The following is a 24,030-nucleotide window of genomic DNA, read 5'->3' as shown; positions in this document are numbered from 1 at the left end:
GATGGACAGGATGGGTGTGTGACAACGACGAATCGATTCAATTTTTGGTGAAGACCTGAATCCGGATACTAGAATTAAAAAAAAAGATAATTAAATTTCTTAAGTGATTCTTCACCATTCAGAGATGGGGTCAAAAAACGATATGTGGCATGATATCTCAAAACGTTATGGACGAGTTATGACATGACAAAACTTGGTGGACGAGTTCGGTGAGTGACAAGAACAAGTGGATTCGATTCTGGTTCAGGTGATGATTCAGATCCGACCTTTCAGTGGCATACAAAATGTAAACTGTTCATCCTGGTGGAGGTGTGCGCTCAACCGAGAGCCGTTCGAGTTGGATCTTGTTTAAACAACTTTACCGGGGGTACCGGCACGCAACGGCCTGCTATTTTCGAGAGGCACGACGGGATGTTCCTCGCTCTCCGCCCGCGAAGTCGGAGGACGAATGCGATGAGAAGTTTACACGATCCAAGTTAACCAAGGAGACTTATAAATGCTCACCCTCTCGGCTGTAGGGAAAGAATAACGGAGAATGGGAATTATCAACATTTAATTGGGGAATGAAAGAGGTATTTAAAAAAATTATATATATATATATATATATATCTTCAGAAAATAAACACGGGAACGAATGAATCAGCGAAGGATTCGGAATGTCCGGCTCCCTCTGCCGTTGACACGTGGTCACACCCGGGCGTATCAACACAGCGAACGGCGGTGGCTGCTCGTTCGGTGTCCGCGTCCCCGTGCGCTCGCGGACACGTTCGTGCACGCTGAGGGACGTCGTCTCGTGCTTCGTGCGTAACGAGCCCAGTTACCTCGCGCGGTCGGAGCCGGCAAACAGGCTCGTCTTTCCGTCGTCGGGCCTGGTCCGTCCGATCCGCACGGACATCGCGCGATCCGCACGTCTTGTACCCCGACGAGCTTGTTTGGTGCGGAGTAACACGTCGAGTTCGGTTTACCCGAGCTGGTCACTCTCTACAAAACCCGTTTTCTAATTATTTTTTTTTTTGTATTAATCATCTGACGTAGTTTATTACATGGTCGATGGTAGTTTGTAATACTCGATTCGTTGGTTGAGTAACGGTTTTTCATTGCTGTTTGATGCGACTCCACGTCGGTTTGATGGTGTTCCTGCCGTCTGTCCGTGACGAGCCGTCTCGCCAAGACTTGCTCGGGGCGATCACGACGCTAACAGTTACTATGGGGGGAGAACGTCGGGGCTTGAGTGTGTAAAGGTCTTACAAACGTGGAAACGTGATATTGATAAAAACTCGACCGCAATTTACCTGCATGGTGACACCTTGATACGTAATCAGCAGTCATCGAACCGTTTCGCTCTTGATTAGCGGACGTTGAGCAGGTCGTCGGTCAGATCGAATGTACAACCACGAAGGTCGATATCGGTAATCTCGATAACCGTGACGTCACGGTCGGGGTGTCGTACGGACACGGACACCATGGGGCTGGGTGCGAGCGGCTGGCCCCCCCGCAGGAAGGGATGCGTGCAGAGCGTGTTCCTGCTGCTGGTCACGAGCGCCGCACTCTACGTACTCGTGCTGTACAGCGAGCTGCACGCGCGTCTCCGGCGATCCGACTCTCTGTCGGACAAGTACCGGCAGCAGCAGGAGTCCCTGTCGGCACAGCTGCAAGGTTCGTCACGATGATGCTGCTGCTGCTGTTGGGTTTAGTGCGTGCTTGTCGTTTAGCAGGTACAGGGTGGGTACTTGCCTCGCACTGGCGGACTTACAGATGGCTGGCGACTCTTTCAAGCAGGTGTGCAGGTGTACGAGTGGCTAGGTTGGTTGATACATGTGTTTACTTGTGCGTGGACGACAGACAAAAGCTCATCTTGGTCACCGTAAGGATGAATATATAATTGGTGCTTGGTACTGAGAGATAGTTCGATCAATTGTGAGTGAGACGACAGTTGAGATGATGATGATGATGATGATTATGATGTCACTGGATGTTGCGAGGTTGCACGCTCGACTTTGAGCTCTCTAGTTTGGGTTCGATTCCTGACCTGCACGAAGATTCAACCTGGTGGGTTTGCATCAACGACTAGTGGACTTCGAAGCAACTAACGGGCTTTAAATATGCCACGGCGTCCTTTCTCGAAAAGTCGGTGAGTATGCCAGCACCCAGACAAAATTTCTGCCCCAACTCACCGCAGGGAAGGCAATGGCAAACCACCCGGTGTAATCCTACCCAAAAAGTTGACCTTCCTTTTCCGCAGGGGGTGGGGGACGGCACCCACATTGAATCGCCCTGCCTGCGAAACACCACGATGAAAGTTTATAGCTGCGTTGGGATACAAACCTAGGATTGACAGCTTGGAGACGATTGTGCGTCCCTCCAGGTCATCCTGCCAGCCCAACATTTTTATGGGCCAGTACAATAATATCTTGTATCCATGATGTTGCACGCAGTGATCGAAGCATTGTAAGAGGAAATGGTAGTCGTAAGTATATGTTTTAACATTTCATGACTAAAGCAATTCATGGTTTCTAAACAATAAAATACACAGTTGCAGATGAAAGTTCTCCGATGATTTGTGGATCGTTAACGAAGGGGAACGTTCGTTTTGTCGCTGATGGACATTTTCCTTGATTCAGACAAACACACCAGAATCTTTTGCATATTACTCAATGTTACGAACCGATGATGGAGCAGAAGGCAGAAACGCGTTGCATTCCTCTCGTATTTCCTCCTGTCTTGCTCGGTTCGTTTGGCTTGCACACTGGCAAACCTTTAACGGCCACCATTTAATCCTGGCAAGGCAACTGGTAGTTGGACTGACGGTGCATCTCGCTTATCTGTAGACAGTGGCATGTCTGTGTGTCCACTGCTCTGCCACGTGTAACCCGCTTACTGGTGTAACAAAATGGTGTTCCTCACCCCCGTTTGCACGTCCGCTCTGCTGGGAAGCACGGGCTTGGCAAACGCAACGGACGTGCATCAATCGCCCTTTGATTAGCCTGGTTAATCGAAACAAACTTTATTTCTCTCATTTCTTGGTTTGTTGCTCTCACGTTTCACGATTACTCTCACTTCTTGTTGTTTTTTTTTTTTGTTGTGTATATGTCCAGAGTTCTCCCTGCCTGGTCCATAACTGACATCTCTAGCTTCCTAATATTGATTGGGCAGCAGCCTTTTTTAAAAGACAAGGTTTTTTTTTTTATCTGTGTTCGGAAATGTAATCCATGCTCCTGTAACAGTGCTCACCTCGACTTATTTACTCCTCTTTTCTCTCACCTGTGGAACCAACTTCCCCAGTCTGTTCAGTCCCATTCTTCCCTCCTGGGCTTCAAGACAGCTATTCACCACTACCACAGGTCATCATACCCCATCCATCCATCTCTTCTACCACAAATGACCCCATTCCCAAGCACTCCATGTCATTGTGACCCCCCCCCCCCACTAACCTCTTTTCATTTGTTCGTTGTCGGTTTGTTTGTCACCTTTTTGTTTCATCCCCACTTTCCCCTTCCTCTTCTTGCTGTCTCATTCAGCTTGTTCACCCCCATGTATCCCTGTCTCCCTCCCCGTGATCTCACTCTCATTTCTCATCTGCTGTCGGTGTTCCCCCTTTCCGTTTTGGTCCCTTCCATTCAGCTCTAGCTCTTTCACGAGGCACGAAACACGACCATGTATTAAAAAATAAAAAATAATTAAAAAAAAGATTCATTTGTTGCCTTATTGTTATATTAGGGGTTAAATATTTGTCTTCGGTCAAAGTCTGATCTTTCCATTTACATTGTTTTATTTATTTATTATCTCCATACGTTTGGTGTTCTGGCTTTGTGGTTGCAAAAGCATGTGCAGACATTTTGCTTCTGAGTGACCTGTGCTATCATTTGATAAGATGGATGCACTGCTCTTGATGAAGTATCAATTATTTCAATTGTGCTTATGACTTACGAGAGAGCTTTTTCTACATGGACGTTAGTTTCATGGATGGCCATAAGAGATGTCAATTTGCCTTTCAACTAATCGGTTGGAGACGTTAGGAGGCGATAGACATTTCATCACGATGTACATGTGAATTTGGATTTGAACCTGGGAAGATGATTGTGAGATTAGCACTCGGACATGGATGCCAAAGATGTTGAGCCGATTCAAACTGGTCGTGTCGTCTTGATAATGTTAGAAGAGAAGGACTTTGATGTCAGATCACCAAAACGAAGTGACCATTCTTGTGTTGTGTGTTTGACTTGCACTCAGTGTTCACAAATATGGCTATTCCATTGTTTTGGGTTTGGTGCCATATTGACTTTAGTATGTATGCAAAAACTTCAATATTTTGAATCACCCAAACACCTATAATATGACTCCTCATACCTTTCATTACCATACCTACTCCCCCTTCCTCTTTCATTCCTCCTAATATCCATTCTTCAAAACCGTCTTTTCATACTATGCCCCCCCCTCTCCTTTCCATTTTCATCCAACTTCCCCTCCTGTTCCTCCCTTATGCCTCCCTTAACTTCCTTTATACATTATTTTCTTCTTGTTTTCACCCCCACCGACCTTTCCTTTCACCATTGCATGCACCTGGCGATGCCTATATGATGTTGAGCAGCAAATAGTGTGTATAGTCATATTGAAGTTGTCAGGCATTCTTTTGCATTTTAAACAGCAATGGCCTTGGATGTTTGTTTGGTATTTTTGTACTTTCATCGTCACTTTTAAAGTTTTCCTTTTGCTTGCAATGCTTTGAAATGATTAGTATTATTTGCATTTAGCATCTTTGTGGTGACCATTATCTGCTATCAAGAATTGCTTTCTTTATCGTACATAGTTGGCACACGTGCGTTGGCCAATTTAGCATTCCCACCCGAACACATCTGGTTCAAATCCTGGGTATGGCATTGACTTGTCCATTACGTACTTACTAAATGGTGCATGTAATTAATGTCAAGGTACAGTGGGGAGAACAAGTATTTGATACACTGCCGATTTTGCAGGTTTTCCCACTTACAAAGCACGTAGAGGTCTGTAATTTTTATCATAGGTTCACTTCAACTGTGAAAGACGGAATCTAAAACAAAAATCCTGAAAATCACATTGTATGATTTTTTAAAAATAATTTATTTGCATTTTATTGCATGAAATAAGTATTTGATACATCAGAAAAACAGAACTTAATATTTGGTACAGAAACCTTTGTTTGCAATTACAGAGATCAGACGTTTCCTGTAGTTCTTAACCAGGTTTGCACAGACTGCAGCAGGGATTTTGGCCCACTCCTCCATACAGATCTTCTCCAGATCCTTCAGGTTTTGGGGCTGTCTCTGGGCAACACAGACTTTCAGCTCCCTCCAAAGATTTTCTATTGGGTTCAGGTCTGGAGACTGGCTAGGCCACTCCAGGACCTTGAGATGCTTCTTACGGAGCCACTCCTTAGTTGCCCTGGCTGTGTGTTTCAGGTCGTTGTCATGCTGGAAGACCCAGCCACACCCCATCTTCAATGCTCTTGTTGAGGGAAGGAGGTTGTTGGCCAAGATCTTGCGATACATGGCCCCATCCATCCTCCCCTCAATACGGTGCAGTCGTCCTCTCCCCTTTGCAGAAAAGCATCCCCAAAGAATGATGTTTCCACCTCCATGCCTCACGGTTGGGATGGTGTTCTTGGGGTTGTACTCATCCTTCTTCTTCCTCCAAACACGGCGAGTGGAGTTTAAACCAAAAAGCTCTATTTTGGTCTCATCAGACCACACGACCTTCTCCCATTCCTCCTCTGGATCATCCAGATGGTCATTGGCAAACTTCAGACGGGCCTGGACATGCGCTGGCTTGAGCAGAGGGACCTTGTGTGCGCTGCAGGATTTTAATCCATGATGGCACAGTGTGTACTTATGGTTTTCTTTGATACTGTGTCCCAGCTCTCTTCAGGTCATTGACCAGGTCCTGCCGTGTAGTTCTGGGCTGATCCCTCACCTTTCTCATGATCATTGAGGCTCCAGGAGGTGAGATCTTGCACGGAGCCCCAGACCGAGGGAGATCGACTGTTATCTTGAACTTCTTCCATTTTCTAATAATTGCGCCAACAGTTGTTGCCTTCTCACCAAGCTGATTGCCTATTGTCCTGTAGCCCATCCCAGCCTTGTGCAAGTCTGCAATTTTGTCCCTGATGTCCTTAGACAGCTCTCTGGTCTTGCCCATTGTGGAAAGGTTGGAGTCTGATTGATTGAGTGTGGACAGCTGTCTTCTATGCAGCTAACGAGTTCAAACAGGTGCAGTTAATACAGGTAATGAGTGGAGAATGGGAGGGCTTCTTAAAGACAAAACTAACAGGTCTATGAGAGCCGGAATTCTTACTGGTTGGTAGGTTATCAAATACTTATTTCATGCAATAAAATGCAAATTAATTATTTAAAAATCATACAATGTGATTTTCAGGATTTTTATTTTAGATTCCGTCTTTCACAGTTGAAGTGAACCTATGATAAAAATTACAGACCTCTACGTGCTTCGTAAGTGGGAAAACCTGCAAAATCGGCAGTGTATCAAATACTTGTTGTCCCCACTGTATGTGGATGTCTTCTAGTGTCCTTATCATGCATGTGATGTGTATAAGGTCCTACTTGAGCCTTTTCTGTTTAACCAAATATACACCTCCAACATGAGGCTGAACCATTGATTTATTAAATAACTCAAACAAATGTAATGTGGATTTAGGATATATTTGGAAACGATGAAGTGATTTGAAAGCTTGCAAGTTCATTCCATGTGTCTGTCTTTGATAACTCTTCTCGTGCACCATGGAAAGTCAGAAAGCTGATTGTGATGTCTGTACCCTCTGCCGGGCCATCCCTCATCCTTCAGACAGTTGAGCAGCAGCCTCTTCCCTCTGTACAGACATTGAAAAAAAAAAGCACAATCTGGTCAAACACTTGGAATATACCTTTCAATCCTGACAAATCTCACGCTCTCACAATCTCTCTCTGAAAGGACAATCTGGCAACCCCTCCCCCTGCCGTCTACTTTCATAGCAGTCCTCTTGAGGAAGTTCAGTCATTCAAAATCAGCCATGATCTTTCTTGGGCAAATGACATTTCAAAGTTGGCCTCCAAAGCCAACCACCGACTGGGAATCCTCCATCATACAAAGTCCTTTCTGGGCACACCTGAACTCCTATCCACCTCAAAGGCCTTCATCCACAGCTAAATTGAGGATTGCTCTCCCCACTGGGCTGGCTCCCATGCCTCATCTTGACACCGTGGAAACCAAGGCCTTTAAGATGATTGGAATCTTCTGCGATAAAGCTGAGTCTATTGGCCTATCACTTCGACATCACAGACAGGTTGGTGGTCTCTCTGTCTTAGACCTCCTCCTTTCTGGTCTTGCACCCTCTGCTCTTTCTGTGCTTTGCCCTCCTCCCCCCCCCTCCCAGGTTTCTGCAGGGCACACATGGTCCACCATCAACCCCTTTCTCGTCAGGTCAGGTATGGGAGCATGGGCCGGAGCAGCGCGTCGCTGCCTCCAATTTCTGCCGGTACTCCAGGGGCTTCCGTCTGGCCATCCCCCAGGCAGATGCCTGGCCCATCCCCATCTCCTTGAGATGCCGATCAACCACGAGGCACGTGGTCAGCCCATTGGCCTCCTCCACTTATGAGGCTCCCTCGCTCAGAGAATCTGATGAGCAGGATCAGCGTCAGGAAAACGAGCCACATGTCCAGACAACCACAGCTGACGCTTGCTCACTATGCAGGTAACAAATCTCATTTGAGTCTCTCTCAGCAACTGCTCCTTGGACACAAAGTCGCTAGGACACCGATAGCAAGGGATTCTCCAAAGAGACCTGGTACCAAAGGAATTAAGTCTCCGTCTCAGATCCTTGGTCAGAGTCCAAGTCTCACATCCGTAGAGCTAGACTGGAAGCACCAAGGACCTGAACACTCAGACTTTCGTCCTCCCGCACAGGTACCGGCAGCACCACACCCCATGATCCAGTGAATCCAGGACTCCCTACGACCGACCAAGACGTCTGTTGATATCTGGCTCACAGCCAGCACAGACATAAATATCACTGCCAAGGTAAGTGCATCTCTCTGTGACCTCAACTTCCTCACTGCAAACAGGTACAGACAAGATAGCAGCATCTAAGTTGTCATTGAAAGCCTGGATCTTAGCTTTGATCCCAGCAGCTCCGAATACTCATTCAGCACCTCGAGGGCCCTCAAAAGGATATCCAGAATCTCTGCAAAGATGACTGCATCATCTGCGAAATCAAGGTCAGAGATCTTGACATTCCCAAATGATGCACCACAGCTTGATCTCTCTGACATCTTCCCCATAATCCAGTCCACACAAGTGCTGAAAAGTGTGGTGGCAAGTACACAGCCCTGACAAACTCCAGTAACACCTGGAAATAAGTCTGAGATGGTATCACCACATCTCACAGCACTCTCAGTACCAGAGTGTAGTTCAGACTTCAGATTGATCAGTTTTGGTGGCACCCCACGAAGACCAAGAATCCTCCAGAGGGCATCCCGATTCACTGAATTGAATGCTTTGCAGAGATCAACATAGGCTGCAAGCAGCCCCTGCCGAAACTCTCGTCTGCATTCGGTGAGTACCTGAAGAGCAAGGACACGGTCAATCGTTGACCGCTTTGGTGTAAAGCCTGACTGCTCTGGACGCTTATGCTCAAGCAGATGGTGGTGAACCATATCAATTATCTGAGCAAAGTCCTTGCCCGGCACTGAGGGCAGCATCAACCCTCTGTAGTTGTTGCAGTCCTGGCGATCAAGCTTCCCTTTCCAGAGAGGGACAACAAGGCCCCTCTTCCAGTCAGTTTGGATAATGCCTCTGTTCCAGTCAGAGCACAGAACTGCATGCTATGACACGAGTATGTTTCCACCAGCCTTGAGAAGTTCGGCATGGATGCCACAGATCCCAGGAGTGTTACCCCATTTCAATCGGTTCACCACGGCCTGTGTTTCTACAAAGAAAGGTGGATCACAGTTGATTGGAGGATCAGCAATTGGGATAGTAACACCCCTGACATCCAACGCAGCAGCTGGTTGATCAGCCTGGTACAGATGCTCAAAGTAAGCGGCCTCGCGGGCCTTCATTTTGGACTCCTCTGTGAAGAGCCCACCACCCTCCACTCTAACTGCAGTACACCGAGAGATGGGCTTGGAGGAACGCAATGCGTGAATTCTCCTGTAAGCAGGACGAGAATCACTTGACCACAGGTGATGCTGTACCACCTGACAGATTCCTCGCATATCGGCCTTCTTGTCCACCCTTAACACATGTACAGTTTTATGCTTCAGCTCCCTGAACAGCTCAGCTCTGCCATTAAGCCTGGCCCTGCGACTCTGCTCAAAGGTATCCATTGTCCCTTGAGAGACAAAATTCTTCTTCGGTCTATGGTGAGTTCCAAGACGTCCACCGGCAACATGAAGGATGGTGGTCTTGTAGGCACTCTACAAATCTACAGGATGCCCCAAAACACTCAGACCCCCCTCCCCCCCCAAAATCCCCACTCAGCCTGTTTTCAAACCCCTCAGCTGCCCTCTCATCCTTGAGCTTCCCAACATCCAGCCTAGACTGGGATGGTGCCATTCTCCCAGATTTAAGCTGCAACTTCAGAGTTGGTACTACAAGCCTGTGGTTGGTATTGAGGAACTGAACACTCCGGTAGACCCTGCAGTTCCAGATCATCCTCCAGCGGCCATCAACGAGCACATGGTCACTCCTTTGGAACACCAAGTCCAGCGATGAGCCTGTGGGCGCTGAAACCATGAACCAGCCTTCCTTAGTCCATTACTTTTTGCAAAGTCGAGGAACTTGGTGCTATTCTGGTTCACAGTTCCAGGCTCATGGGGACCAACCATCCATCCATCCATACTCTGTGCAGAGTGTTGGTGCTGCCTCAGCAGTCTCCTTGGCTATTGGGCACAATCCTGGACAGGTCGCCACCCCGACACAGGATACCAGCAAGCTGGCACTCATTTTGCCGGCCTCGGAAGGATGACACACAGAGTCTGCCCCATCTGGTATTATTTCAACAGCCGAGTGGGATTTGAACTCAGGATCCTAGGAACACAAGATGGGGACCAACACATGTCTCATAACCATCCCTATCAGTTCCAATCGATGTATTAAAATCCCCGAACACCAGAAGAGTATCACGCCTGGGGCACTGATCAACCACAGACTCGAGCATGGCATAGAATGCGTCTTTCATGGTGAGATCACTCACCTCAGTCGGAGCAGATACAGAGACCAGGGAAATGACACCCAATGAGTGCCGAATCCTAAGTCTCATAATACTCTTGTTCACCGGTCTTACCTCGATTTATCATTGGAGTCTGCTTATTGGACACAGCTACAGCAACTCCTTGGGCATGGTAACCATCAGAGTGACCAGAACAATAGTAGGTGTAACCATCCGCCATGATCTCGCCACAATCCGGTCTCTGGACCTCAGAGATCGCTGCAATACCGATATCCAAATGCTTGAGCTCAAATGTTAACAGAAACAGGTGATCATCCTCTCTTAGAGAAAGGACACTCCAGGCACCCACCCAAAGTGACCGCCTCAGGTTAACCCAAGGATACTGCCGTTTGGTGGACAACACATCAGCACCACTTTTCCACACACCACCGCAATCTGACCCTGGAGGTTTACCCCCATGGTTTTCTTCCGATCATCAAGGAATGGGGCCACGAAGGCTTTGCCCCAGGAACCAACTTCCATATCCTCTTCAATCTCATTCTTCCCTCTAGGTCTTCAAGACAGCCATGAACCACCATCGCAGATCGTCCCCAAAGAAAAACCATGATTTTTTTTTCTACCCTCATTAACCCCCTCCCCCCACTTCCCCACCCCACCCCACCCCAATCCCTACTCCTTCCAAATTTGCAGTTTTCCCTCCTAAAAGTTGCTCTCTCTGTCCAGCCTATGTGTCCCCTCCTGCCGCCCATTCCACTCCTCCCTATATTCATTGTTTGTACAAGCCTCCCTCTGTCTTGGCTCTGCTGTTGGTGTCTTCCACCTCTCAACAGTTCCTTTTGTCCTGTTGTGTCGTGATCATTCAGTGTACGAGTATTAGCTCTTCCTAAGACATCAGGCCTGTAGGCCTTTGCTGATTATACACTGTCCTGGTTTGTTGCGTCAGATTTCCATTGGCTTTGTTTGGGTCGAGTGTTATTCACAATGAAGGACCCAAAAAATGCAATCATGTGTCAAATAATAGCAAGGTTTAATTAAGCCTGTCCGAACGCATGGTACGTTGGTATGTCAACACACGGTAATTAAGCGTTACATTATGTAAATTACGGGGGGGAAAAAGTGTTATGTCGTTTTTGAATGGCCGCATATTAGAATTAAACAATCCTTAACCATGTGACGAATCGGCTCGTTGTGATATAACCGTGGCGGAGGCTGACATGGATGAGAGGTGTGTAGTTGATCTTTTCATAACACAGTAAATGTGTGTTTCCCAATCGCTCTGTTCATCTTTTAAGAGTGCTTTAAATGCGTGTTTCCCAATCTGCCCGTTACTGGATTTTGTTTCATGTTGTGACCACTACTAGTTTATACATAGGAAAATGTTGATCAAGCAATCACAAACCACAACACCAAAAGAAAACAGAGCGAAAAAGAACAGTCATTTTGTCAATTTTTCCTATACGGCTGTCAGCTGCGGTGGACTTCAGTTCATCTGTCTGCAGCCTAGTGTCGCTGCAGACAATATTAATCAATGTAAAATTTGGCCGGCCGACTCTCCTTTCTGTTGGTTTCCAAAGTAGGACACCGTTTGCCGCTTATTCTTCATGCCGGAAAACATGATTCATCAATCTCAAATGTCTCTTCCCAACATCAGAAATTTTTCGCAGATTACCATATCGTTCAATGTTTGTGACGTGGTCTTGCCGTCGTATTGTTGCGAATTCACGCCCGCCGGCGTGCGATCGGCCGCTCGACTCGAATGGCGGCCGCCTCGCCCACCGGACGGACAATTCTGTCGTGACCCTCTGGGAACTATCGCCTGGAGCCAGTCACGGGTGGGCCTTTCGACCTCACCACGATCATGCCAATTGGCCACCCGTGAAGGATAGGGTTTTTCGCCAAACTGGACCTACCTAAGTACCCACGCGGATGGTAGACCGGGCGATCGTACCTAGCCGCAGGCCCACTCCGGACACGAACCACTTAAGCGGCCCGTTCCGTGCTATCGGGATAACCGAGCGGTGTTATCGTCGGCCTCGATGGTTCCGATTAATTATCGGGCGTATTAAGCCCACTACGAACCCTTTACGTGAAGCAAGATGGAGATTCAAACGAAGGAAAGGACGCAGCGAAATGGGAAACAATTCAACATAATACACTTTATTTACACGACACATGGAGAGCACACATATACAGCCAAACAGTCAGAATGCACATATATCAATTTAAAACAAAAACAACAATGCAGAGCTACGACCGAATTCGCGAACACACGGCAACACTTATACAGTTTTACTTTACAAGACACGGCGCCACAAGATCCATACAAAAACCCCGAAAAGAAAAAGGTGACTTCCCTTTTGGGCCGTCGAGTCCCTCTCCGACGTCCGTCGACGTGGTCCCGCCTGGCCGCGACTCCGTGCCCTCGCGTGGTAGGCGAGGCCTCTCCGGCGTGTCTCGCGCCGGCACGTGTTGGCTGCTCGACTCCACCGACGGAGTTTTCGGCGCTATCCCAGCGCGGATAGAAGGGGGGGGGGGAAACTTGGATGCCCGAGGTCGGGAGGGGGGAATGGCAGACGCTCCTTCCTGCCAGCGGGGTCTTGGAACCGCACCACAGCAGACCAGACCAGCGGCCACCAGGAGGAGAAGAGGACGAGCGAGCCGGAAGACAGGAAGAGAGCAAGAGCAACCACAAAACCGCTCTGCCCGTGTCCGACTTTTTATATCCCGGAGCTCCGCCCTGTTTCTCCGCCCCGTTCTTTGCTCCACCCCCCTTTGAGGTGCTTCGAGAAAGTTCTCGAAGAGGGGCGTTCCTCCTTCCTGGCCGCGTCACACCGCGCATCCACCAATTGGGCGCCAGCTGCCCCACCCCGCTTCTTCTCCCTCACACCAAGCGCGGAGAAGAATGGCGCGAAAAACAGGCGGGAAAAGCCCACCGAGCGTCCTTGTTGGTTTTTGTTTGAAATAAACGATAGAAAAAGAAAAACGACTGACTCAAAGCGTCGCAGCCCGAATGAATCACAGTAAATCCCTCTAAACAACGGGTTTGGGGCTAACTACACATGTACTTAAGAGATACCTCACCTACGGGACCTGGATGGTGGTTTGCGAATTTCCACAGCCGTAACAGTATGTTGAGTATTTTGCGGAAGAGCTTGGTGTAGTTGCCATCTATTTTGTGCGTCATGCTACTGGTCATTGTCCACGACTCACACCCATGCAGTAGGATTTATTCAACTGGAGCTTTAAACAGCCGGATTTTGGTGTTTCGTTGCAGCGGGGCACGCCATCCCTTCTCAAGCTTGTTTGCTGCTGCTCACGCCTGTCCAACGTGGCAATTGACATCATAGGCAGTGTTAGTATATGAGCCAAGGTATTTGAAGTCTTGCACGATCTCAAGCACTTCACCACTTGCTGTCCTAAGAGTTCATTGTTTGTTTGGTCGACGATGTATGTGCATGTACTTTGTTTTTGAGGCATTAATAAGAAGACCAACTTTGCTGGTTGATTCTTCGATTCTTAATAGGATGCCTTGTGCATCTTGTTGTGAATCAGCCACTACAGCGATGTCATCAGCATAGTCGAGGTCAGATAGTTTCTGAGCAGGATGTCTTCTCCTCATGTGGCATTGCAGTGTGACACCATCTTCTCTCGTCAATGCATTACGCATCACATACCCGAGCACCATGATGAATAAGAAAGGCGCACGAGGTGTCACCTTGCAGCAGTCCCACAGTGACTTCAAATATCCACGTTGGCCCATAAGGTGTGAGGACAACAGCTGAAGTGTGATTGTACATCTCCTTCATCACACTTGTCTTGGGTGGTATACCATCAACACGTAGTATTTTGAACATAGCGTCTCTCTCTATCGAGTCAAATGCTTTTGTAAAGTCAACAAATAACAGCACGAGCTTACTGTTTCCTACTACTTCAATCAGCCTTCGCAGTGCAAGAATCTGACCAGCCATAGATTGGCTTCGTCTGAAGTCATTTTGGTTGAAGCAGAGCAGTAGGTCAATGGTTGGTTGAATGCGATTGAGCAACATTTTGTTGTCGATTTTGGCTGCGGCTTGTGTCAAGCAGATACCCTGATGTGACCACAGTGCGGTCATTCTCGTTGTTACCGCGATAAGTTGTGAACCACTGAAGGGCTTTTTCTTTTTTCTTTTTAATAACAAACTTGGTACAAGGGTGTATTTTTTTTATGCAAAGATGAAGTGATTAGATTTTGGGTTCAAAATGTCAAAGGCCATGTGACCTTCAGCTGAAAATAGCACATTTTAGTTTCTGCAATAACTTGCGAACCTCTCAAGGGATTTTGATCAAATTTGGCCGAACCATGGACTGTTATGCAACGATGAATTGCATGATTAAATTTTGGCCTCAAAAGGTCAAAGGCATAAGCCAGTGTCCTTAAATTGAAAGTATGTGTTACTGCAATAACTTATGAACCACTCAAAAGATTTCAACCATACTTGACACACTTATGGACTGAAATACAAAGATGAACTGATCCAATTTTAGATTGAACAAGTCAAAGGTCATGTTCCCTTTGAAAATCATTTTTGCAGACCATCATTAGTTGGAAGCATCTGATTCTTTTTTCTCTCTCTTTTTCTTTATCTTTTTTTTTTTCCATATTTTTTTTTCTATCTCTTTCTCTCTTCTTTTTCTCATTTTCGCTCTCTTTTTCTCTTTCTTTTATTTTTTTTCTCTCTTTCTCTCTCTTTTTCTCTTTTTCTTTCTTTCTTTCTTTCTTATTTCTCTTTTTTTTCTCTCTCTCTCTTTTTCGTATCTCTCTTTTCTTCTCTCTCTCTCCCCCCTCTCTCTCCCCTCTCTCTTTTTCTTTCTTTCTCTTTCTTTAACTCTTTCCCTCTTTTTTTTTAATCTTTCACCCTTTCTCTTTCTTTTGCTCTTTCCCCCTCTCTCTTTCCCTCTCTCTTTCCCTCTCTCGTTCTCTCAAGAGACCTTAATGTTTTAACATTTAATTGAAATCAAACGTAACAGTGGGTTAACATCCAAAGTGAGCGAAGGCATATGCATTCGTGCATTCACGTCAAATTACACTTTCTTGCTTGGAGATGCTGCAAAAGCTCCAACAAATTCTGCACCTGCCTCCTCAATGCCCATTGTTTTGGCCCGAGGCTTACATGGTGGAAATGGTAATGATATTCAATGGCAACATGATTGAGTTTGTAAAGTGTGTTTATAGTTGGCGCTGACTCATTTCTGAGAAATTCCTTGCCAAAAGTGAGCCGAGCAATCATGAATGAGTGGGTTTCTTCAAACCGGTCTGCATTTTTTTAAAGTGCTGCTTTGAATTGTAGGTAGTGGTGGTTTCACCATCTACCTGTGGAAAGAGAAAAAGAAGCAAGGATGAGAAACAAAAACAATCAAATGCTAAGGTTTATAGCTTACTGTACATCGATGAAGTTTTATTGAAATTGTAATATTTTTGTTAAAGTTATGTGAACTGTTAATGTGGGGACTCCCTGGTGTGAAGCAACTATGAAGTGGTGATAAAATAATTTAATCATTTAGTTTCTATTCTTCTTCTTCTTTTTCTTGCATATTGCAGCTTGGCTGCCAGGTCGCTATCATTTTGGTGGGGCACGTCTGTGCCGCTGATGCTGTGCCCCTATGTGAGTACACTGGTACTCATTTCACTGACTTCAGAATGATGACTGACTGAGTCAACCCTACCTGGTGTTAATTCAGCAGCCAATGGGGCTCAAACTCAAGACCATAGGATCCCAACCCAAGCTGCTAAGCCAACACCAGGCTTTACTTTATATTGAATTGAAGGAAGTTGATTGTGGCCTGCAAAACTTGCTGTGTACAATATAACACTATTTGAGTGAAGCAAATAATAGAGGGTAGGGATTGTTTTTGTTGTTTTTCAGTTCCAACCCCTCCACCAATCCAGCTCTCTTATCATTGTTCAACATTATTAACACACTCTATTTTCACTATTCCAAGCCAAACCAGGAAATGCAGTGTCTTCATCTCATAATGATTTGCCTGTGTTAATTCAGACCAAAGCGTACCATCAAACTGTGCAGATTGACATCAATATAGCTTGATGCCATCTTATTCATGAAACAGCAAGCACGATTCTGTTATATGAGAATGGGCATAATTTTTTTTATCATGATGCCAGCACAGAGAGGAAATTGGTTTATATTTGGTTAATGCCTTCATCACATTTTTTTTGTGTGTACATAGCGTCGTTTCCAGGTGGTTTAACCAACCCGGATGGATAGCCGAACGATTTCCCTCGGAGGCTTACAACCGAGATTCTCGGAGATTATGGCGCGCGTGGGAAGGAAAGGGTGGCAAATGCACGTACCGGACCGAGCAGACGGAAGCACAGCACAAGGGGGTTTATTTCAAACCCATGACAATTAGACACAAGCAGCTTAAATAAATACAGGATTTAATGAAAATAAATCAAATATTTACAATGGTAATATTTCAAAATGTAATCATAAAAACGGAATGTGAGGTAAAAATAAATCTAATTTTAAGGCACCTCCATACAGACAAGGGGACAGAATAATAAAAGAACAATCCCTACTTTATCCGAGCACTTAACTGTGTGCCCAGGGATGACTTCCTCAAGCTTGAAGGTCGCCAAACCGCTTCGTCCCTGCGTGGAAAAATGAGCCCAAAATGGTGCCCAGCCGCTCTCTGGGTGGGCAACGTAAAGGAAGCAATTCAGGCGGTGATGCTCAACACCAGGGCTCAGAAACTGCCGTGCAACTTCTTTCAGCGATCACCCTCGCCGACGCCGCTGCTCTGCAAAATGGCGCCGTCTCTTCCTCCGATGGCACAACACGAGGCTTTGAGGCTAGTCCCACATGACCCAGCCAACAGTCAATGGCCAGCGTCTTGCTCCACCATGCGAGCCAATTCGCCTCAGCACGAACACAAGAATCGTGCAGTCTTCTTCACCGTGTCGAGGGGAAGCCAGCCGTAATGCCCTTCTCTTCCAACCACCATCTTTGCCTCCTCGCTTCTGTCCCGTCCTCCTTCGTGTCCCACTCCAAACCAAACTCTTTCCTCCCTGACGTCACACCCAATAATCCTCCACTCCAGGGGCATGGTTCGCCAGCCGTCACCCCTGGAGGTAGGGCTTTCTGCCTACTTGACATGCAGCTCGGTTGTTGTTTTAAGGATGTGATCCATTTTTATCACCGGTCTTAATGTAATAACGTAGGAGAAGGTCATAGGAGGCAATCACTTACTGGGGGGAATTATCCTTAAACCCTACCTAATTAGCACAGTACTACCCCCCGTGTGGTGATACGTAACACTTAAGCTGACAGTTTCCCTCCTTAATTTACATCAAGATGTCCCCTACATGTCCACTGATCAAGCAACTCTATACAATCCTATCTTTCCTATGAAATTCCTCCATCTATCCCACAGACATGACAATTGTCAAGGCTTGTGGAAGAGCGACAACACTGAATGGATCAGGACGTAATGGACACAAACAGAATGCAAAACATGCATGCCTGGAGAAGGAAACTCCAAGGAGGAATATTGGAAAATTTGGAAGAATTTGGGTGGGGTTAACGAGGGTAAAAATATTTCATGGTTTTAGATTGGGGACGATCTGAGATGATGGTGAATAGCTGTCTTGAAGACCTGGAGGGAAGAATGAGACTGAAGAGGGTGTGGAAGGTGGTTCCACAGGTGGAAAAAAAGATGAAATGAGTGGAGATGAGAGTTTTACCAGAAGAGGGATTGATGGTAGACTGCGTGAGCCCTGCAGAAATCTGGGGGGTGGGGGGAGGAGGCTGGGGGCAAAGCACGAATAGATCAAAGGGTGCAAGACCAGGAAGGAGGGAGTAGAAGACAGAGAGATCACTGGACCTGTCTGTGATGGCTGAGAGATAAGTCCATAGACTCGGCTTCAGTGCGGGATATTCCAATGATCTTGAAAGCCTTGGTTTCCACAGCGTCAAGTTGAGCAAGATGTGAGGCAGGGTAGCCAGCCCAGAGGGGAGAACAGTACTCCAAGCTGCGGAAGTAGGTCTTGTAGGTTGATAGGAGTGCCAAGGAAGGACTTTGTTCGATGGGGGATGCTCGGTTGGCTTTTGAGATCAAGGAAGAACAGGTGGCTGGCTTTAGAAGCCAACTTTGAAATGCCGTTTACCCAAGAAAAAACATGGCTAATGGTGAAACCCAGGAGTTTGAATGACGAACCTCCTGAAGAGGTTTGTTAAGAAAGTAGATTGGGGGTTTGCCAGATGGTCCTTTTCAGAGAGGCTGTGAGAATGAGATTTGTCAGGATTGAAAGGCATATTCCAAGTGGTTTACCAGCTTTTGATTTTTTTTTTCAAGGTCTGAAGAGAGGGCCTACCTGTCTGAAGGAGTAGGAATGTCACGGCACAGGGTGGAGTCGTCAGCAAATAGAGAATTATCCAGAGTCAGAGAGATCATTTATGAAGATCAGGAAAAGGACGAGACCCAAAACATTGCCTTGGGGCACTCCAGCATTGACAGGGAGAAGAGATGAAAAGATTCAATTGAGAGCCAGCCTCATGATTGCCATGAGAATAGAGGAAATCAGTCAGCCCTATGTGGAGTTGGCCTTGGATGCCACGGGCAGACAGTTTGGAGCGCAAGGCAGGATGCCAGACTGTATCAAAAGCACGAGATATGTCCAGAGAGACGGTCCTGAATTCATGTCTGATATTGAGAGCCTCCATCCATTGTTGAGTGAGTAGAAGCAGCATGTCCAAGGTGGAGTGACCTCATCTGAAACCAAATTGGTGATCTGAGATGAGGTTGTTGGAGAAGAGGAAGATGTTCATATCAACTGCGATGATGGATTCCATAACCTCACTGATGATTGTAAGTAAGCTGATCAGTCTGTAGTTGAGGGGATCCGTTTTTGGATCTTTTCTTATGTAATGCATTGAAATGTTGGCAGATTTCCATGCAGATGGAATATGACTGACTCTGAGTGCAAATGACAGTTGAAAAGGGCAGAGAGAGGATGTGGAAAACGAGCAGAGCAGAATTTTAGGACACCTGATGCCATTTAGTCCAGTTGCAGAGTAGGCCAGGGTTGAAAGAACCTTCTCAGGTGCAAAATATTTTTTTTTTTTAAAGTCCAGGAGCAGTTGGGTGTGACAGTGAAGGATGGGTACCAAGAGTGAGGGGTTGGGGACACAACATTTTGAAGCAAACACAGAAATGAGGCATTTTGCATTCTTGCGAGTGGAGTTTGTTGCGGTGCCATTTTAAGAGAGGGAAGGGATGGAAGTGGAGCAAACATCCAGCAACAGACTTAACAAAGTGACACCTGGTTTTAGAGGAGGGAGACAAGTTTGAAACTTCATTCTTAAATTCGGACAGATGTATTTCTGGCTCTCCTGAGAGTGGACACACTTGTTGTGGAATTTTTGGAAAGCACTGAGATTGCCTTCGGTCGGATTTGTCTTCCAGGAAGAGAAGGCAAGTTGTTTCGGAGCAACTGCCTCATCACAGGATTCAGTGTACCAATGGTGGGAAGAATGGTGGGATAATTATTGAAGACAAGATGGTATGAATCTGTGCATGAGAGAGAGACAGCAAGTGTTTGTGGAAGAATTCCCAGGCTGAGTTAACATCAAGGGCAGTAGATAAGGGAGACCAGTACTGAAGAGAGATGGCTGCTTGCAGGCCCTGCCACACTCGCTTGTGTTGAGGCAGTTCCTTGAGAATAGCCAGAGATGTTAACTTTCACAAACATGATTAGATGAACCAATTGGAGCAGAGAAAGAGCAGGAGACATTTGCAGGAAAGTTTGTCATCACCAAGTCCAGAAGGGAGGATTTGCCATTGGGAAAAATCCGTATTGGAAAGTGTACAAATTGAGTTGGTCCAATGGAGTTACAGAAGTCCTTTGCTGAAGTGCCATGGCTGGTGAGAGGTGCCAACACCCAGCCAATTTGCATAATGACAATTGAAATCACCACATGTGAAGAAGAGAGAGTTGGGATGAGTGGTTAAAAGTTTGTCCATGTCGTCTGAGAGAGATGTAGATGGTCGTCCCTGTTAGAGGAATGGTACAACACATAGATGAACAAGAGGTGGGAGCGGAGGTGGAGTCGTGGCTGGAGGTTCTCCTGGTGGTTGGGAGGTGGAAGGTCAGTACAGGGGCAGTGGGAAATTGAGTTATTGATGTAAAATGCAACTCCACCACCAAGGCTTGGTTCAGGCCTCTCAAATCGGAGGAGACAGTAACCGGGAAGACACACTCAGGCAGTGGTTCTTAACCTTTTTATCACCACGCCCCCTCTAGTAGTTGGTCCTTGCCTCCACGCCCCCCCCCCTCACATCTTTAACCAAATGATTTAAAATCCCTCCTGAATTAAACTGAAAAAAATGCGTGTTTTTAGTCTTTTTATTGAACTAAATTCTGTATAAGCAACACTCATATACACAGCATATTTATTGAGATGACATTTAATGAGATACTTGACATTGCTTCTTAGCTACCAGATCTCGAAAGCATGGTCGAATGCCAGAGAGAGCACAACGCAAGTCCCCTTCAATGTTCAGCTTGTTTCTGTACTTGGTCTTGACAGCAACGAGGGTGGAAAATGCAGCTTCACAAAGATACGTTGATCCAAACATTGTCAGAATCTGAAGAGCTTGATGTGAGATCAAAGGGTAAACAGGAAGGTACGTGACCCAGAACATCTCTCGATCCAGTCTTTTGAAGTCTTTTTCAGTCGAGGAGTTGAACTTTAATTCAAGAAACTCCTCTTGCACTTCTTCTGAAATATCAGCTACTTCACATTGAAATGGGTTCCTAATGAATTTCCAGGCTACGCGCTTCTCATCTATATCCGGAAAGTATCTGATGAATTCCGCTTTCAATTCAGTCAGATGAGTAATTCTTTGTTTCTTTAACTCAGAATCAAGGTAACTGTGAATGAGAGCAGAATACAAGTTAGCAAAAGTGGCTGTATTTCCATCCTGAATTCGACATTTCAAAAGGTCGAGTTTGGCCATAAAGGCTCGAATGACGTCATGGTGCCATGATTATGTTGATGTTTTTCCATTGGAGTTTGAGGTTGATGGCATTCAGTGCTTCAAAGATGTCCACCAGGTAAGCTAGAGATAGCAAAAATCCTTCAGACTGGAGCTTGTCATGGAGATCTGCTTTCTGCTGCGAATCTAGAAATATTGCCACTTCTTGTCGTAGTTCATAAAGCCGTCCAAGCATGTTTCCCTTCGAAAGCCATCGTACGTTTGTGTGGAAAAGCAAGGCTTGATGTTCATAATCCATATCTACACACAGCTGTTTGAAGAGACGACTGTTTAAGGCTCCAGCTTTGATGAAGTTGACTACCTTGATAGCCAGGTTCATGACATCCCTCATTTCAGCAGGTGGAGTTCTGGATGCTGAGGCTTCACGATGAAGGATGCAGTGCGTACCTATAGCAGATGGACTTTTTTCTTTCACTCTTGTTATGAAACCAGATTGCAAACCAAGCATGGCCGGAGCTCCATCAGTACACACCCCTACCAGCGAGTCCCACGAAAGTTGATTTTCCTGGAAGAAGTTTGATACCACTTGAAAAATATCTGTTGCTGTTGTTTCACTTTCCATGGGATGGCAGAAGAGCATTTCCTCTTGTACACTATTGCCTGGCACGAAATGAGTATACATCAGTAGCTGAGAACGCTGAGTGAGCAACATCAGTCGTTTGGTCCAACTGGATGGCATGTACAGGAGAAGCTCTTGCTTGGTCGAGAACTTGATCTTTGATGTCTTGAGACATTTCGTCGATCCTTCCCTTGACAGTATTGTTTGACAGAGAGATTTGGGAAAGCTTGTTTGCACTATTCTTCCCCAGAATGAGCTCTGCTGCACACAGTACACTTGGTTTTATGAGAGTCTCTCTGATGTTAGGGCCCTTTTTGCTCTTTGCAATCAACATGGCGATCTCATAGGAAGCCTCAACAACCTTTGAAGTCTGTTGCCGAAATGCTCCACTGCTGTCCATCTTTGCTTGCTTCAAGGACTGCATTTTTGTTTCAAAGAATGCCTTGGGTTTGGCAGCTAGAGCAGGATGCATTGTCTGCAAGTGGCGTTCCAAGCGTGTGGGCCGAATTTCATCATTGCTCAGAGTCTTGTAGCATATTACGCACTGGGGTACCTCTGTGTCACCCTTTTGGAGGGACACAAATCCAAATCAAATATATTCAAGATACTTCCACATTTTGCACTCATTGTGAATTATTTAGTTTGAAATGGTTACTGCAAATCTGTGAAAAAAATTAATATTAATATGAAAATAAAATATAAATTTTAATATTAAATTTAAATAAATGTTAAATTTTAAAATTTATTTTAATACAGAAAATGGAAGGCCTAGTGGCGAATAGAAAACGAAAATTATTAAAGGCAATACTTTTGTTTTTTTATGTTCATCACGATGTTATGCAAACACTTGGTAAGATAATTCCAAAAATAATTGGAGAAATTCCTACTTTTTTCTCCGGGCTCGCACCTCTGGAAATTACTCACGCCCCCCTAGTTAAGAACCAATGCACTAAGGAGTCGAGCATGTCCTATGGAAGGAAGGATTCTGTTTAACAGATGTTTGGTTTATCTGTAACGGCCTGGATTGAGAGATCTGTTAGGTTAGAGCGGAGACCTCGGATGTTTGAGGTCCACACAGTACGAGTTGGGGATTGGGATGGTGCAGAATTGGAGGGGGGGGGCTTTGTTGGAGCAAGGTGAGGCTTGGGGAGGGTGAGGGGGAATGTTTGTGTGAGTGAGGGGAGTGGGGGAAGGTTTGAGTTGGGTGCAGGGGAAGGTTTTAGAGTGAGGGGTGTGATTGAAAGTTTGCGTGCGAGGGTTGTGGGGGGATGGTTGAGTGTCTTGTGTATAGAAAGCAGTGGTGTATTCACGCACGGGCACGCAGAGCCCGTGTCCAAGGGCCCCGAGCTCAACGTGGGTCCCAGCTCAACATGGCTTAACCACATGAGCAAGCATTCCAATGAAACGGTTGATAAGGAATGGCTGGCTTAACAAACAATAGCAAGCTGTTTGGTAATGGAATGGAATACCTTAAGACAGCATTTTTTTCCCCAGGGGGGAAAGAGGAAATAAAATATGTTAATTCCTCTGGATTTTTTAAAGTCGAGTTAAAAGCAACATCGATTATGCGAGTGCGCAAATAACATTGCATCCTTGTTTTGGGGGGTAGGGGGAGGTGGTTGGGAAAAATGAACACATTTTTGGTGAAAATAACACAGTCCTCTGTTTTTTGGGGGGTCATTTTGGGCCTAAATAATTTTTGAGCCCAGGGCCCCACAAAATCTTCACGTGCCTATGATGGGAAGGTGAAGGTTTGATTGTGGGGTACAGGTGAGGGTTTCTGTTTGTGTGGTGCGTTTGAAGGTTTGACCATGTGAAGTGTGGGGGAAGCATTGAGAGGGTGGGGCGAGGAGGGAGGCAGATAGGGGGGACATGAAGCTTTGAGGGTGAGGTGTGGGGGTGGTTGCTTTTCCTGATTCCACATTCCACTTTTCCAATTTTGACAGACGAAGATAAAGATCATGGGATGGGGGATTAGAACGCTTATTTTAATGTTTTTTTTTTGATATTTGAGTTGAATTCCTAAAAGGTTGCATCATTATCTTCCTTCGTAAACCATTTCCACCCTTCCACACATTTCCTTCTAGTTGTTTATGAGCACCGATCCAGGCTGGAGAAGTCTCTACAGAAGGAACGTGGGGACCATAAAAAAACGAAGGAAGGTAATTACAATTGTTCGATGATTGTGATTCAGAATCCTTTAAGGATGTGGTTGGTG

The 24,030-nt window shown here is 46.0% G+C and overlaps 1 protein-coding gene and 1 long non-coding RNA gene across 3 annotated transcripts in view; both read left to right on the top strand.

Annotated features, from left to right (window-relative positions):
* The first annotated feature begins 689 nt into the window (after positions 1-689).
* GOLIM4 (golgi integral membrane protein 4) overlaps positions 690-24,030 on the top strand; it is a 119,495-nt gene continuing 96,154 nt past the window's right edge. Inside the window, exons 1-2 of one of the 2 annotated variants that reach the window (XM_085898830.1) lie at positions 690-1,656; positions 23,900-23,974. In XM_085898830.1, the coding sequence (XP_085754956.1) occupies positions 1,464-1,656; positions 23,900-23,974 (268 nt within the window). In that variant the 5' untranslated portion in view covers positions 690-1,463. The remainder of the gene's footprint in view (positions 1,657-23,899; positions 23,975-24,030) is intronic. The other variant, XM_085898829.1, reaches the window with a different exon arrangement.
* LOC147018789 (uncharacterized) lies at positions 1,672-6,931 on the top strand. The gene is made up of 2 exons (XR_015062521.1): positions 1,672-2,131; positions 2,243-6,931. It is a non-coding gene; the product is annotated as an uncharacterized LOC147018789 (long non-coding RNA).

This window comes from Eptatretus burgeri, chromosome 10, assembly GCF_056783735.1.
Source record: "Eptatretus burgeri isolate ZD-2024b chromosome 10, Ebu_testis_v1, whole genome shotgun sequence".
Lineage (NCBI taxonomy): Eukaryota > Metazoa > Chordata > Myxini > Myxiniformes > Myxinidae > Eptatretus > Eptatretus burgeri.
This window is presented reverse-complemented; position numbering and strand designations above follow the sequence as displayed.